General features: G+C 51.1%; 1 protein-coding gene across 1 annotated transcript; it reads right to left on the minus strand.

Annotated features, from left to right (window-relative positions):
* Nucleotides 1-55: 55 nt before the first annotated feature.
* NDUFB7 (NADH:ubiquinone oxidoreductase subunit B7) lies at nt 56-5,267 on the minus strand. The gene is made up of 3 exons (XM_007182050.2): nt 5,085-5,267; nt 824-992; nt 56-252 (listed from the first exon to the last, which is right to left on the minus strand). Exons 1-3 carry the CDS (start codon nt 5,194-5,196, stop codon nt 120-122), a joined length of 414 nt encoding a protein of 137 aa, XP_007182112.1. The 5' UTR covers nt 5,197-5,267; the 3' UTR covers nt 56-119.
* Nucleotides 5,268-13,870: the final 8,603 nt, after the last annotated feature.

Genomic DNA, 13,870 nt, shown 5'->3' on the forward strand with positions numbered 1-13,870 from the left:
TGTTTCTTTTTCGGGGTCGGCTCGGGGATCAGCACACCAAAGAAAGAGGCGGAGCTTGGGCTGAGGGCCCTGGAGGCTTTTATTCTTTTGACTGGTCCACAGGGTGGTAGGCGGGGCCACTACAGGGCCACCCCGGGGCCCACCTCACCGGACCCCTGGCCTCTGGCCACGTCCGCCTCCCTCTGCTGCCGCCTCTTCTTCCGCTGGAGCAGCCGCCGCTCCCGCTCAAACTCCTTCATGCGCTTCACGTAGCTGCAGGCAGAGTAGGAGGAGGGAGGGGGTGTCAGGACACGCAAGTAGGGAAGACCTGTGTGCCTGTGATGTAACTCTGGGGTCTGCCCCCTCCCCTGGGGTGGACACCAGTGAGCCCAGAGCAAGAGCTGGGCCTCCCACCTGAGCTGAGCGCCTCTAGGCACCTCAAAGCAGCCCGCCCCACCCAACAGCCCCTTTGGGGTTCCTCTTTCTACCGAGGTGGGGCCTGGCTAGGAACTCAGTTAGCTTGCTGTCCCTTGTCCCTGGAGCCACGCGCCCAGGGCCTGGCCAGGCGAGGGGCGAGGGCAGGCGCGGGGCTCACAGGGCCCGGCCAGGCGAGGGGCGAGGGCGGGCGCGGGGCTCACAGGGCCCGGCCAGGCGAGGGAAGAGGGCGGGCACGGGGCTCACAGGGCCCGGCCAGGCGAGGGAAGAGGGCGGGCGCGGGGCTCACAGGGCCCGGCCAGGCGAGGGGCGAGGGCTGAGGGCCGAGGGCCGAGGGCGGGCGCGGGGCTCACAGGGCCCAGCCAGGCGAGGGGCGAGGGCCGAGGGCGGGCGCGGGGGCGGGGCTCACTCGAGGTGCTCGCAGGAGTCCCAGTCGTGCTGCTCGTGCTTGCAGGCCAGGAAGTTGGGGAAGCTGTCACGCTTGCACCTGAGGAGCCGGATGAGGTAGTGGGCGCAGTAGTCCCGCTGCTGCAGCACCAGCTGTGCGTCGTTCATCTCCTGCTGAGTGGCCACCGTCTCTGTGGGGCACGGGTGGGGCTCAGCCAGGGCCAGGACTATCTTTCTAATTTGCACGAAAGCAACCCCCAACGCTGAGGCCCAGATGGGCAGGACCCCTCTCCTGCCATCACCGAGCACCTCAAAATCCACGTTAGATTCTTGCCTCCCCTCCCCCTGGGGTCACTCCCCAGACAGCCCCACCCTGCAGAGGTGTGTGTGCGTCTGTCTGTGTGTCTGCCTGGGGGACCTGGATTCCAGCTCCGTCCTCTCAGTGGAGGCGTAGCTTCTGCCCACCTCATAGAAAGCTGAACTAATAATCCTCGGTCCTGCTGCCCCACCCACCTGGTAAACCCCACGGGGATGAAATCAACCTTCACTTCAACTGGGGCCCACGTGGGGGCCGTCAGAAATCGTGGGCACACACCCCAGCCCGCGCCCGCTGTGCTGGCGATCCTGAGCTGTCCCCACCCAGCATGGGGCACACAGGACCTAGCCTTCCTGCATCCTCAAGGGAACCACCGACCCCCCCAGCTTACCCCATCTTTCTTGGTCCTAGATGCTCCTCACAATTAGCATTAAGAAGTGTCCACCGCTCACCTGCAATCCTCCCCTGCTGGCTCCTCTCCCCTCTGCTTCCCAGCCTCGTTTTTCTCTCACTCTGGCCCAGGTCCTCACTCCTGCCCCTGCATCCCGCCAGCTTCCACGCTCCACCCTAGCACTGCCCACACGCTGGCTCCTTCCAGAACCACTCAGGACCCCAGGACACCGCGCTTTCTCAGCCTTCCGCTTGCTCCTTTCTCGAACATTCTCTTCCCGTGGCCTCCCTCTCCGCCACACTGTCCCCAGGTTTCCTCCCGTCTCTATGGCTGTCCAAACATTAAGCTGCCCAAACATTAAGCCTTGGCTTCTGGTGGTTCTTGCTATGAGCCCTCTGCTCATTCTAATTCATGGCTTCGGTCTCCACCCCGTAGATCGTTGAGCCCCAGGCCTTGTGTCCACCTGCAGCCCCTGATGGTTTCCATGTCAAGGTGGCACTTAACACCTGATGCTCCAGCATGATGAGTCAGTAGCCAGGATTTATGGAGCACCTACTGTGTGCTAGGTGCTGGGGATATACAAGGGGACATGCCAGGCAAGGATCCCTCCCTGTTCTTGGAGGGAGACACAGAACAAACAGGTAGAGCTAGATGTTATAGGATGCCTGACAATGCTAAGTATTAGGGAGGAAAATAAAACGAGAGAGAGGCAGTGTGGGGAGGTGGGTCACAACTTTAGATGGAGGGGTCCCTCAAAAGGTGGCATACGAAGGTGAGGGAGTGGGTCACATAGACACCCGGGTAAGCCATCCCCAAGAGCGGAACAGCAGGTGCAAAGGCCTTGAAGTGGGAGGACAGGCGGGATGCCCCAGGGGTTTCGGCCTGAGCATGTGGTGGTCAGCGCTGGAGGGAGGCACAGGGTTGGTAGGGGAGGTCAGGAGCTCTGTTTCAGGCCTGCTGAGTGCAAGATGCCCGTTAAATTTGGAGTGGAGGGCTTCCCTGGTGGCGCAGTGGTTGAGAATCTGCCTGCCAATGCAGGGGACACGGGTTCGAGCCCTGGTCTGGGAAGATCCCACATGCTGTGGAGCGACTGGGCCCGTGAGCCACAACTGCTGAGCCTGCGCGTCTGGAGCCTGTGCTCCGCAACAAGAGAGGCCGCGATAGTGAGAGGCCCGCGCACCGTGATGAAGAGTGGCCCCCGCTTGCTTGCCACAACTAGAGAAAGCCCTTGCACAGAAAACGAAGACCCAACACAGCCATAAATAAATAAATAAAAATAAAGGAGTTCCTTTAAAAAAAAAAAAAAAATTTGGAGTGGAGATGCCAAGCAGGCAGTGAGGTCCATGAGTCTGGGGTTCAGGGTCAAGGCCCAGCTGGAGATAAAAACTCCAGCACTGGTGCACAGCAGCCATTTGAAACCAGAGGACTAGCAGAGACCCCCAGGGAATGGTGGGAGTGGGTGGAGACGGGAGAGACCCACGCAGTGGGGCGCCTTGGCATTTACAAGGCAGGGAGGTGGGCGGGAGCTGTGGGGTCTTGGAACCACGTAAAGAGGGGCTCCCAGGAAGTGGCAGCGACCAGCCGTGCCTGCTGCTGCTGTAGTGGAGTTAGACCTGAGAATCTGACAACCGGGCTTTGCAATACAGACGTAGTGAGGGTGGGGAGGAAGCTTGACCACAGCCCTGTCAGTGAAGTGGTGGGGAGGTAGCTGGAGGGGGAGGTGGGGCCAGGAGAGGATTTTATTTTTTTATTTTTATTTTTAAAAAAATTTTTTTAAAAAATTAAATTAATTAATTAATTAATTAATGGGCTGTGTCAGGTCTTCGTTGCTGCGCGTGGGCTTCTCATTGAGGGGGCTTCTCTTGTTGCGGAGCACGGGCTCTAGGCACGCGGGCTTCAGTAGTTGTGGCGCGCGGGCTTTAGAGCGCAGGCTCAGTAGCTGTGGCGCACGGGCTTAGTTGCTCCGCGGCATGTGGGATGTTCCCGGACCAGCACTCGAACCTGTGTCCCCTGCATTGGCAGGCGGATTCTTAACCACTGCGCCACCCGGGAAGCCCCAGGAGAGGATTTTAAAACAGCAGAAATAACAGTGTATTTGCATGTTGATGGGAAAACCAACCTTGCAAGAGAGGGAGAATGGTTGGGGCAGTCCTTGGGTAGGTGAGAGGATGGGATGGAGGGCATCAGAGGGCTCACCTGGAGCAGAGGCTTAGCTAAAGCCGGGGCAGATCATCTGGGCTAACAGGAGAGAAGGTGGAGTCCAGGGTGTGTAGGAAGCAGGGATGACGGGAGCCCGCGAGAGCTCTTTTGGCTGCTTCTATTTTCTTAAAAGGATGCAAAGTGACTAGCTGAAAGGAGGTGCTGAAGTCTGAGAGAGAAGGCATGAGACCATGGTCTAGGAAGGAGCAGGAGAGAGCGAAGGGCCAGGGAATGTGACAGGAAAACAGCAGCATGAAGAGTCAACTGGGGGAGCAATTGGGAGACCAGTCAGGGAGGTTGGGTGTTTTTCTCCCACGATGTTCAGCTGCACAGGGACAGGAGCCACGGAGGAGAGCTGGCTTTAATCAGGGTTCTGCTTAAGCAAGACAGAGGAGGGGATGGGGTGGGGCGGCTCTGAGTGTTTGCAAAACATTAATGGGAAAGCAGGGTGTGAGGGGCAGTGGGAAGGACTGACATGATAAGGAGGTGGGGGTACTGATGGACTGCAGGTTCCAGTGGGGCTGAAGGAACTACCAGGAGTCGAGACACCATAGGACTGTACCTCCCAACATTCTCCTAAATCCACACCTCTCTGCACCACCCCATTCCCTTAGAGGTCTCCCTGTCTCCAAGTCGTCGCCCACCTGGCAGCCAGCGTGACCTTTTGATAAAGCAAATCTGATCGTGTCCCTCCTCTGCTTTGAAGCACTAGCTCTCCCCTCTCCTTGGTCTCGGTGTGGCCAACTCCTCCGCATCTCCCGCAGGCCTCGCTTCCAGTCATCGTCTCCTGAAAGCCCGCCTTGATACTCCCAGGGGCCATCATCAAGATCCGCCAGGTTCCTTTGTCTTCCCTACAGGGCTGTGAGTTCCCCCTTAGTCAGTGCCTGCTGTATCCTCGGTGCCCAACTTGGGATTTGGTCCAGGGCTGGCGCTCGATATGCTTGTGATATTAACAAATAAAAAAAGCAACGTGCAGGACAGTATGTGCGGCGTGAACCCCCCTTGTGTTTTCTCTAGCATACCTAAAAATAGCAGTGACATCTGGACAGAGGTACAATAAGCACATCCCTTCCGTGATAAACGCTCCCATAGTTCGTTCCCCACTCACTCCAGCACTAAGTCCAACTTCTATCGCCTCATTAGGTCCTGTACCGCCACACTTTTTTGCCCCCAGGCTTTTTGTTCAAACAGTGCCCTCTGCCTGGAATGCCTCCACACTCAGGCAGGGTCACGCGCGCCCTCTGGACTCCTCCGGGCCGAAGTCAGGGCTGAACCCAGACACAGTGCATGACGCTCGAGCCCAGCCGACCCCGGGGTTCAGGGGTTCCGGCGCCCACCCCAAACTCCCGCCGGCCGCGCCTGCGCACTGGGACTCACCGCGTTCTTTGCGCCCGGGGAAGCCGTAGTCTGGCGGGAAGGTGGGCATCCGCAGGGGGTCGGGCTCCACCGATGCATCGCCCAGGTAGCGCCGCGCCAGGTGAGCCCCCATGACTGCTTTCGCTGCAGGTTCCGGCAGCAGCCGGGGTCACCCAGCTCCTACCCGGAAGCACTCCTTGGCAGGCGACGGCTTCCGGGTTGCTCAGGCCGCAGCGGGTATCATAGAGATGAACGACTCCGCAGGACTTCAGGTACCTCTGGCGCCACCTGGCGGTTGGGCTGAGATAGTAAGGTGTGCGCCTCCTACTCTGGTGATCGCCAGAGGGGGCCTCCCTGCTTCTGGAAATCCATCTGGGCAGGAGAGGGTGGACGATGCGAGCCTGGGGCTTCCTCCCACCCTCCCTGGGCGCCTCTGGTCTCCCGAAGCTAGAGCGCAAATGAAAATTATTCTTATGTCGTATTTCAAAAAAGTCTTTATTCTAAAACTTTCGAATTTGTCATAAAAAACCCTGCACAGAGCTGATATAATTAGCAAATATCAAAAGTTTAAATAAAATAATTTAAAATAAATATTTTAATTAAGTTTAATTTAAATAAGCAAATAAAAGTTATTTATAAACTATTTATAAGCTGAGATTTTAAATAAATCCAATTGAATACTTTGTAAAAATAAAACGAGTTGTGATTCTAGTATCCCTGTAGTTGCCCCTGTAAAGAATGGGTATTACATTTCACACCTGTTACATTAGAGCTTCTACACATGTATATTTAAAAGTATAATACTTTGTTTAATACTGCCAAATACTTCTTGGCCCAATGTGCAGCTGTAACAAATGCTGTGTTAGTTTGTTACTCTCTCTGGAATCCTGCACATTGGAACACAAAAGAGAAGCCTTTCACTGGGTGCTTGGCAGTGCTGGGAAATGATACTTGGATGCTGCATGATTAGATTTCATTTGACAAGGTGTTGTGGGTTGAATTGTGTCCACCACCCCTCCCCCAAATAAGTTGAAATCCTAACCCCTGGGAACCTGTGAATGTGATCTTATTTCAAAGTAGGGTCTTTGCAGATGTAATCAAGTTAAGATGAGGTCATGATGGACTCGGGTGGGTCCTAATCCAATGACTGATGTCCTTGTAAGAGGGAAATTTGGACACAGACATGCACACAGAACACCACATGATGCTGGAGGCAGAGACTGGAGTGATGCATCTACAAGCATATGAACACCAAGGATCCCAGGCCAGGAAGGGTCCTCCCCCAGAGCCTTGGGAGTAAGCATGGCCCTGCTCACACCTTGTTTTGGACTTGCAGCCTCCAGAACCGTGAGACTATAAAGTTTTCTTGTTTTACGCCACCTAGTTTGTGGTACCTTGTTATGGCAGCCCTAGGAAACGAATACACAAGATAATTTGTCTTTTCTCCTACCTAAACTTGTCTGGTGCTCAAATCTTCTACACACCCGAAAGCAGCATCTGTTTCCAGCAGCGGCACAACCAGAATCACACTCAGACACAGGACGGCATCAGCCAGAGAGGCGGGGAAGTGCTCCCTGGAGGCCTGAGTGGCATTGATACCAAGAGATGTCATGTTTAGAGTTACGGTTGTTCCATGCCATCGCCAATCACAGGATCTCAGGTGACAGCAGCATCCGGTGTTCTAAAGTAAATTTATTTTGTGTTTGTAATATGTGAGATTCTCTAAAGCAAGCCAGATTCCTCTACTTGGGCCAAGGGGGTTTCCTGCTATTTGAAAGAACAGATGTCCTGGATTAGAACCCTATTTGTGTGGCCTGGGTGAGTGCCTTTAGCTCTTTGTAAAATGGAGATCTCAATTTTAATGTTTTAAGCATTAAATGTGTTAATTATATGAAGTACTTACAGCAGTGCTTAGCACATAGCATTAGACAAGTGTTACTTATTGTTACTACTACATCCCTCTATTATGAATGGCCGTGTCAGACCTTGAGGACACAGAGGTGAACAAGAAGAAAAGAGTGGGGGTGGAGGGTATCTCTCTCCGCTCACACTCGTCCTACGAAGGGCTTTAAATACAATCTGTAGCGGGTTAAATAGTGCCGCCCCCTTAAAAAGGTATGTCCGTACCCTAATCCTGGGAACCTGTGAATGTGACCTTATTTGGAAAACGTGCCTTTGCAAATGTAATGAAGGGTCTTGAGATGAGATCGTAGGCCAAGTAGGCCCCCAATGCAATGACAAGTGTTCTTATAAGAGAAAGATGGAGGGAGATTTGACATCAACAGAAGAGGAGACAGAGAAAGAGAGAAGGTCCTGTGAAGACAGAGGCAGAAATTGGAGTGATGCGGCCACAAGCCAAGGAACACCTGGAACCACCAGAGGCTGAAGGAGGCAAGGAGCAGAATCTCCCCTAGAGCCTTTGGAGGGAGCACAGCCCTGCTGACAACATGATTTCAGACTTCTGGCCTCCAGAACTGTGAGAGAATAAATTTCTGTTGCGTTAAGTCACCCAGTTTGCGGTCATTTGTTGAGCAGCCTTAGGAAATGAATACACCACCTTATAGGTGGATAACCCCCAAATTTGTCTCTAGATATGTCTTCTCCCCTGAAATGCAGACACGTGAATATATCCAGCCACCGACTGGGCACCTTCACATGCTTAGTCCGTTTGAGCTGCTATAATAAAGGCTTATAAACAATAGAAATTTATTTCTCACAGTTCTGGAGGTGGGAAATCCAAGATCAGGGTGCCAGAATGGTTGGGTTCCAGCAAGGGCCCTCTTCTGGGTTGCAGACGGCCAGCTTCTCATTGTGTCCTCTCATGGTGGAAAGGGGGTGAGCTTGCTCCCATGTCTCTTCTTCTAAGGGCACTAATCCCATTTGTGAGGCTTCACCCCCATGACTTAATCACCTCCCAGAGGCCTCACCTCCTAATGCTATCATGTTGGGGATTAGATTTCAACGTATGAATTTTTTTTTTTTTTTTGGTGGTGGTGGTGGGGAGACACAAACAGTCTATAACACACCCTCAAACGACACTCCTGATTTCTCTCTGCTCTCTCCTAAATCTGTTCCTCCCTCTGTCTTCCTGTCTTGGGCAATGTCTGCTCCATTTTTTCCAGGTGGTCAGGCCCCAAACCTTTTGGTCATACTCAACTCTAGTCCTCTCACTCTAGGCATCCAAATCAGTGGCAAATTTCTTTGGTTGCACTGTAGAAACTGATCAAGAACACAACCCATTCCTACCCTCTCCATGGCCACCAGCCCCATCCAAGTCATGGCCATATCTCTAGTACAACTGCAGTAGGCTTCTCCTGGTCCCCACCTTCCTTAATCTCTCACCCTCGGGTTGCACCTGTCAAAACAGAAATTGGATCATGTCCTTCCTCTGCTGAAACCCTCCCGGGGCTCCCCATTTAGGTGGAGCAAGAGCCACACCCAGCCTGAAAGCATTTGACTCAGGAGGTCTGGGGCCCCAGAATCTGCATTTCTAACAAGTTCCCAGGTGACAGAGATATTGCTGGTTTGGGGACCAACCTTGGGAGAACTACTGAGCTAGATTTTCATGTGCTGACACAGGGAAGTGGCCATGATATACTGGTAACTCAAAAAGGCAAGTGAAACCGAAAGTCATCAGTTAGATCCATTAAACTGTAACTTGCTTAATAAGTAGTGAACCGTAACATGCCTTCATGGATCAAGCTTGCTTTAATTGTTTTTATAAAAACTTGCATGTCCTCCAAGTGTCACGTAGCCTAAACAATAAGAGGTTTACCAGAGTTGTTTTTCAGGAACTTGGAGTCAGCTGTGTCCAGTCTGAGCTCAAGCCAGTTAAGACTGGTTGGGACCACCCACCCTCCAACTGGGTCTGCACAGGTGTCCAATCAGTGTCCTTTTGACGTCAGAGGACTCAAAACTCCACCCTCAGAGCATGCTAGCTAACCCTGCCATTTTCTGGACTTGCATCCCGTGGAGAAGCATGTAGCTTAGCTTGGCCTGAGTAGAATGATGATTACCTCACTTAAAAAAAAAATCTCTAATCACCTTTCCCCATGCTCCCCAAGCCTCAGCTTTACCCTATAAATATCCCGAGCCCCTCACCTTCAGGGAGGTGGATTTGAGATTTGTTCTCCCATCTTGCTTGGCTGCCTTGTGAGTAAACCCTTTCTCTGCTGCAAAATTGGTGTCTCAGGTTTAGCTCGCTGGGCATCAGGCAAACAAACCCGGTTCAGTAACGCAAGCCATAGAGGATAGACCAATGGTGATTGAGACTTCCTTTCCAGGAAGTTCTGTCCCCAGAACGTGGCATAGATTTGTGATTCTTGCGCACTTCCTGACTCCAGGGGACAACATTCACATTCTTGTCTTTGTGAATGGCACTCCTGGAGTTGTGCAGTGCCCAACCTGCACAGCTGTACCAGGCAGCCCTACCCTGTTCTGTGTGTCTCTCCTCTGCCTCTCTTTGTCTGTGTGTCAGCTGCTCACCTAGAGGCCAAGAGCTGGGAGGAGACCCAGAGTGGCAAATCATTGTGCCAGCTCACTCTCCCTGTGTGACCTTGGGAAGTGACTTCCCTTTCAGAGATGCAGTTTACTCACCTGTAAAATGGGTCCCTACTAAACAGCTCCCACCCCCTTCATGGTTTTATTTTCCTTATTAGCACTTACCACCCTCTAACCTGAGATCTATATATTTGACTTAGTATTTAACTTGTTTACTGTTGGTCTCTCCTCTTGAATGTCAGCTCTGCAGAGCAGGGAATTTTATCTGTCTTGTTCACCGCTGTGTTCCTGCACCTAGAAGGGTACTGGCACACAGCAGGGGCTTAGTAAATACTTGTCAAAAATCAACAAATGAATAAATAAACAGCGTGGTTTGGAGGAGTCAGTTGATCAACCAGTTGATGGTTGCCTGAAAAGCGCTTCCTGCCTGGCACCTAGGAGGCGTCCAGTACGCCCTATTATCACTTTCATCTGGGTGGCACTCTCTAACTAGAAGGTCCACCCGAGGGGACCCCCACGAACAGTCGTTTCACTAGAGGATGAAGAGGTCCAAGCCAGGGATGACTCTGGATGGGTGGGGATGTGGACCCACATCTGTCCTGAGGTCCCTGGACTCAGATGCTTCAGCTTGGTCTGTCCATACTCAGAGTTGGAGATCTGGAGGGGGATAATATTAGAGTGAGGGTGGTATTAAGGGGTGAGGGAGGGGCCGGGTTTCAGTCACCCGTGCCCCACAGTCTTCCTGTTTTTTTTTCTCTACCGACCATCTGATGAGGAGACCTTACTGTGTTCCCCGCCCGCGTCCCCAGGTGCCTTGCATCGCTGCCCACAGCTTCCCCGCCCCTCCTTCCTCTTTCCCTTGCCACTGCCGTCCGTGCCGCGGCTTCTGCTCTGCCCCGGGTAGGGGCTTCATTAGCATTTTGCGGGCGGAACAGCCTCGGAGGCCCCAGGTGGGGCCGGGGATGGAGAAGAACATTCTGGGCGGAGTCTGCGCCTCGCCTCGGTCCGCTGCATGGGAGATCGGAAGCTCTGGGTGATTTAGTTCCGGAGAGGAGGAAGAATAAATTAGCTTGGCCTAGACAGTCCCTGGGGAAGACCTGGCCTCGGTCTGTGATACTGACCAGAGGCGCGCCTGTAATCCAGGAGCTGCCCCGGGATTCTGCTGCCTGCGTGGCGGGCTGCTGGCTGGTGGTGGAGGGACCAGCGAGCCTGGAGTGGCCTGGCCTTAGTCAGGGCTTGGTGGGCAGGACCGTCACTCATTCATTCAACAAGCATCCTATTGGACACAATGTGTGTGACAAGGTGGTGATAACTGTTAAGGACAAACGTAATGAATGGAGTGTATGGAGAAGGGTGGGCTTGGAACTTCAGTTTTAGAAAGTTTTACTGAGAAGGGGACATTGGATCTCAGACTTCCTGTTTCTCGAAGACACCAGGAGCTTGCTGTCCTCAGGGCCTTTGCACAGACTGGAATGCTTTTCTTCCAGATATTTACAGGGCCTTCCCCCCACCTCCTTCAGTTGATTTCAACTGTCAGGTCTTTCCTGATCACCTCTTCCTCCTCCCCCCACTTCCTCCCCCCTCCTCCTTTTTAAATTGAGATTTAATTGACATATAACATTATATTAGTTTCAGGTGTACAACATAATGATGCAATATCTGTATATATTGTGAAATGGTCACCACATTAAGTCTTATTAACATCCATCCATCACCGCACAGTTACCCTTTTTTTTTTTTCTTGTAATGAGAACTTTCAAGAGCTACTTACTCTGTGAAAGCGGTGTTATTTCAGGGCGTGGGTCAGGTATATGTTCTGTAATGCATATAAGGAAGTGTTTATAGACACACAAGGTGGTTCTAAGAGTGCTAATTGCTCAGCAAGATTAGATGGGTCTTACATCAGTAAATAACGTGCTGACCATTTTTTTATTGCATGTAGAGGTGTATTTAACAGCTCACGTATAAAAACGTGTTTTTTGAGTGTTCCTTGATCATCCAGTTGTGAACAGTATTACTTTAGTGAATGGATGTGCAGACAGTTCTATAATGCATGTAGAGAAGTGTCTAGAAACACAGATAAGAAAGATGTTCCTAAAACTGTTACTTGAAAAAGAAAGAAAAAAACTCTATTTGCAACTTTCAAATATACCCAATCACCTTCTTATTTATTTATTTTTGGCTGTGGCGCGTAGTGCTTTGCGGCTTGTGGGATCTTAGTTCCCCCGCCAGACCCACGGCAGTGAAAGTGCCGAGTCCTAACCACTGGACCACCAGGGAACTCCCTCCATCACCTTCTTAAACATAAGTGTTTAATGCCCTACAATTCCCTCATAGCACTGCTTTAGCTGCACCCCACATATTTTGATATGGTACGTTTTCACTTTCATTCAATCAAAAATATTTTTAGTTTTGACTTCCTGTTTGACCCATGATTTAATTTCCAAATACTTACGGATTTCCCAGATATCATTCTGTGATTTCTAGTATGCTTTGGTTCTGGTCCAAGACCATGCTTTGTATCATTTCCATTCTGTGATCTTCCGTACTATTGCAACATTCCCGCCCCATGCACACCTGATTCCTCTTGTCTGCTTTATTTTTCTTCTTTTTTCTGCTTATGCCTATCTAACAACATTTCTAAGATACGTTTTTTTATTGAAGTGTAGTTGATTTACAATATTATATTAGTTTCAAGTGTACAACATAGTGATTCAATGTTTTTATAGATTATACTCCATTTAAAGTTATTACAAAATAATTGCTATATTTCCCTGTGCTGTACAATATATCCTGTTGCTTATTTATTTTACTCATAGTAGTTTGTATCTCTTAATCCTCTACCCCTATTTTGCCCCTCCCCCCTTTCCCTCTCCCCACTGGTAACCACTAGTTTGTTCTCTATGTAAGGTATTTATTTATTTTATTCATTATATCTCTCCCTGTTTCTAATCCCAAGGGTAGGGATTTTTGTTGTTATTCACCAATGTCTCCCTAGTACCTAGAACAGAGCCTAACACATAGTAGGTGGTCAGTACATATCTGTTGAATAGATGAATGAACAACTGGATCCCCAATCTCCATTGGACATATCAGGAGACCTCTGCTCAGAGATGTTGTTCTACTCCCCTGAGGTCACACAACAAGAATGGGGCAGAGCCGGGTCAGCCTGGGCCCATGGCTTTATGTTATTATACCCAGTTGATGGGACTGGATTTCACTACCAGTTCCTGCACACCTACTGTGTGCCAAGCCTCGATGCATGGCCTTGGCCATGTGGCAATCACCCTCACATAGTGAGACCATCCAACCCTCACCACACTTACCTTGCCCCAGGCCCACCCACCTTAAAGGATGCCCTTGATGGCCAGAGATGCTATCAGTCCTCTTGGTTGGTGTATCTCCCCATCCCTTCCCTATCCCTCCACTCTGACCCGCCCCCCCCATATCCATCTGGAATCTGATACTTGTTGTGTATGCTCAGTGGGTATTTGCTGGGCAGACAGACTCTTCCTTCTCAGACAAGTCTCCATTTCCCCATCTGTAGAACGGGAAAAGCACACCCACACCTCATGCAGGTGGGAGAGGTTCAGCATGTTACATCATGGGAACGGGGGGTGGGGGGCGGGGAAGCCCAGCCCCTGGGGTGAGCTTTTTCTGGAGAGGGAGGCTGATCTGCTGTTGCCCTCCCATCTCAAGTAGGGCTGGGGCCACCCCCCTCCACACGTGCTGGGGAAGAGTTTCCACTGGCGGAGACTGGATTGCTTATATTGAGACTGTGAGGTGAGAAATAAATTCCATCTCATTTAAGCCACTCTTGTTCTGAATCTCCGTTACAGCGACCCCGCCCAATATTCTAACTTGTACATGCATGGGCCCGACGGGGTTTCCTTGTAGTTTAAGCCAATCTGAGTTGCATTTCCTTTTACTTTAATGGAAAACCCCTCAAAAGAGGAATTGGGATTTTGCCCTTTGGGGTATGTAATATGCTATGCTGACTGTAACAAATTACCACAAATTTAGTGGTTTAAAACAACGGAAATTAATTAATTCTTTTATAGTTCTGGAGGTCAGAAGTTCAACGTTGTTTCATGTGGCTGAAACCAAGGTGTCAGCAGGACCACTCTCCCTCGGAGGCTTCGAGAATGGGAGAATCTGTTTTCTAGCCTTTTCCAGCTTCTAGAGCTGCCTTCCTTGGCTCATGGCCCCTACCTGCATCTTCAAAACCACCAGCATAGCATCTGGAGTTGAGACACAGAGATGTACAGAGAAAAAGGCACGTGAAGACTGAGGTGGAGATTGGAGTG

Source organism: Balaenoptera acutorostrata, chromosome 2, assembly GCF_949987535.1.
Source record: "Balaenoptera acutorostrata chromosome 2, mBalAcu1.1, whole genome shotgun sequence".
Lineage (NCBI taxonomy): Eukaryota > Metazoa > Chordata > Mammalia > Artiodactyla > Balaenopteridae > Balaenoptera > Balaenoptera acutorostrata.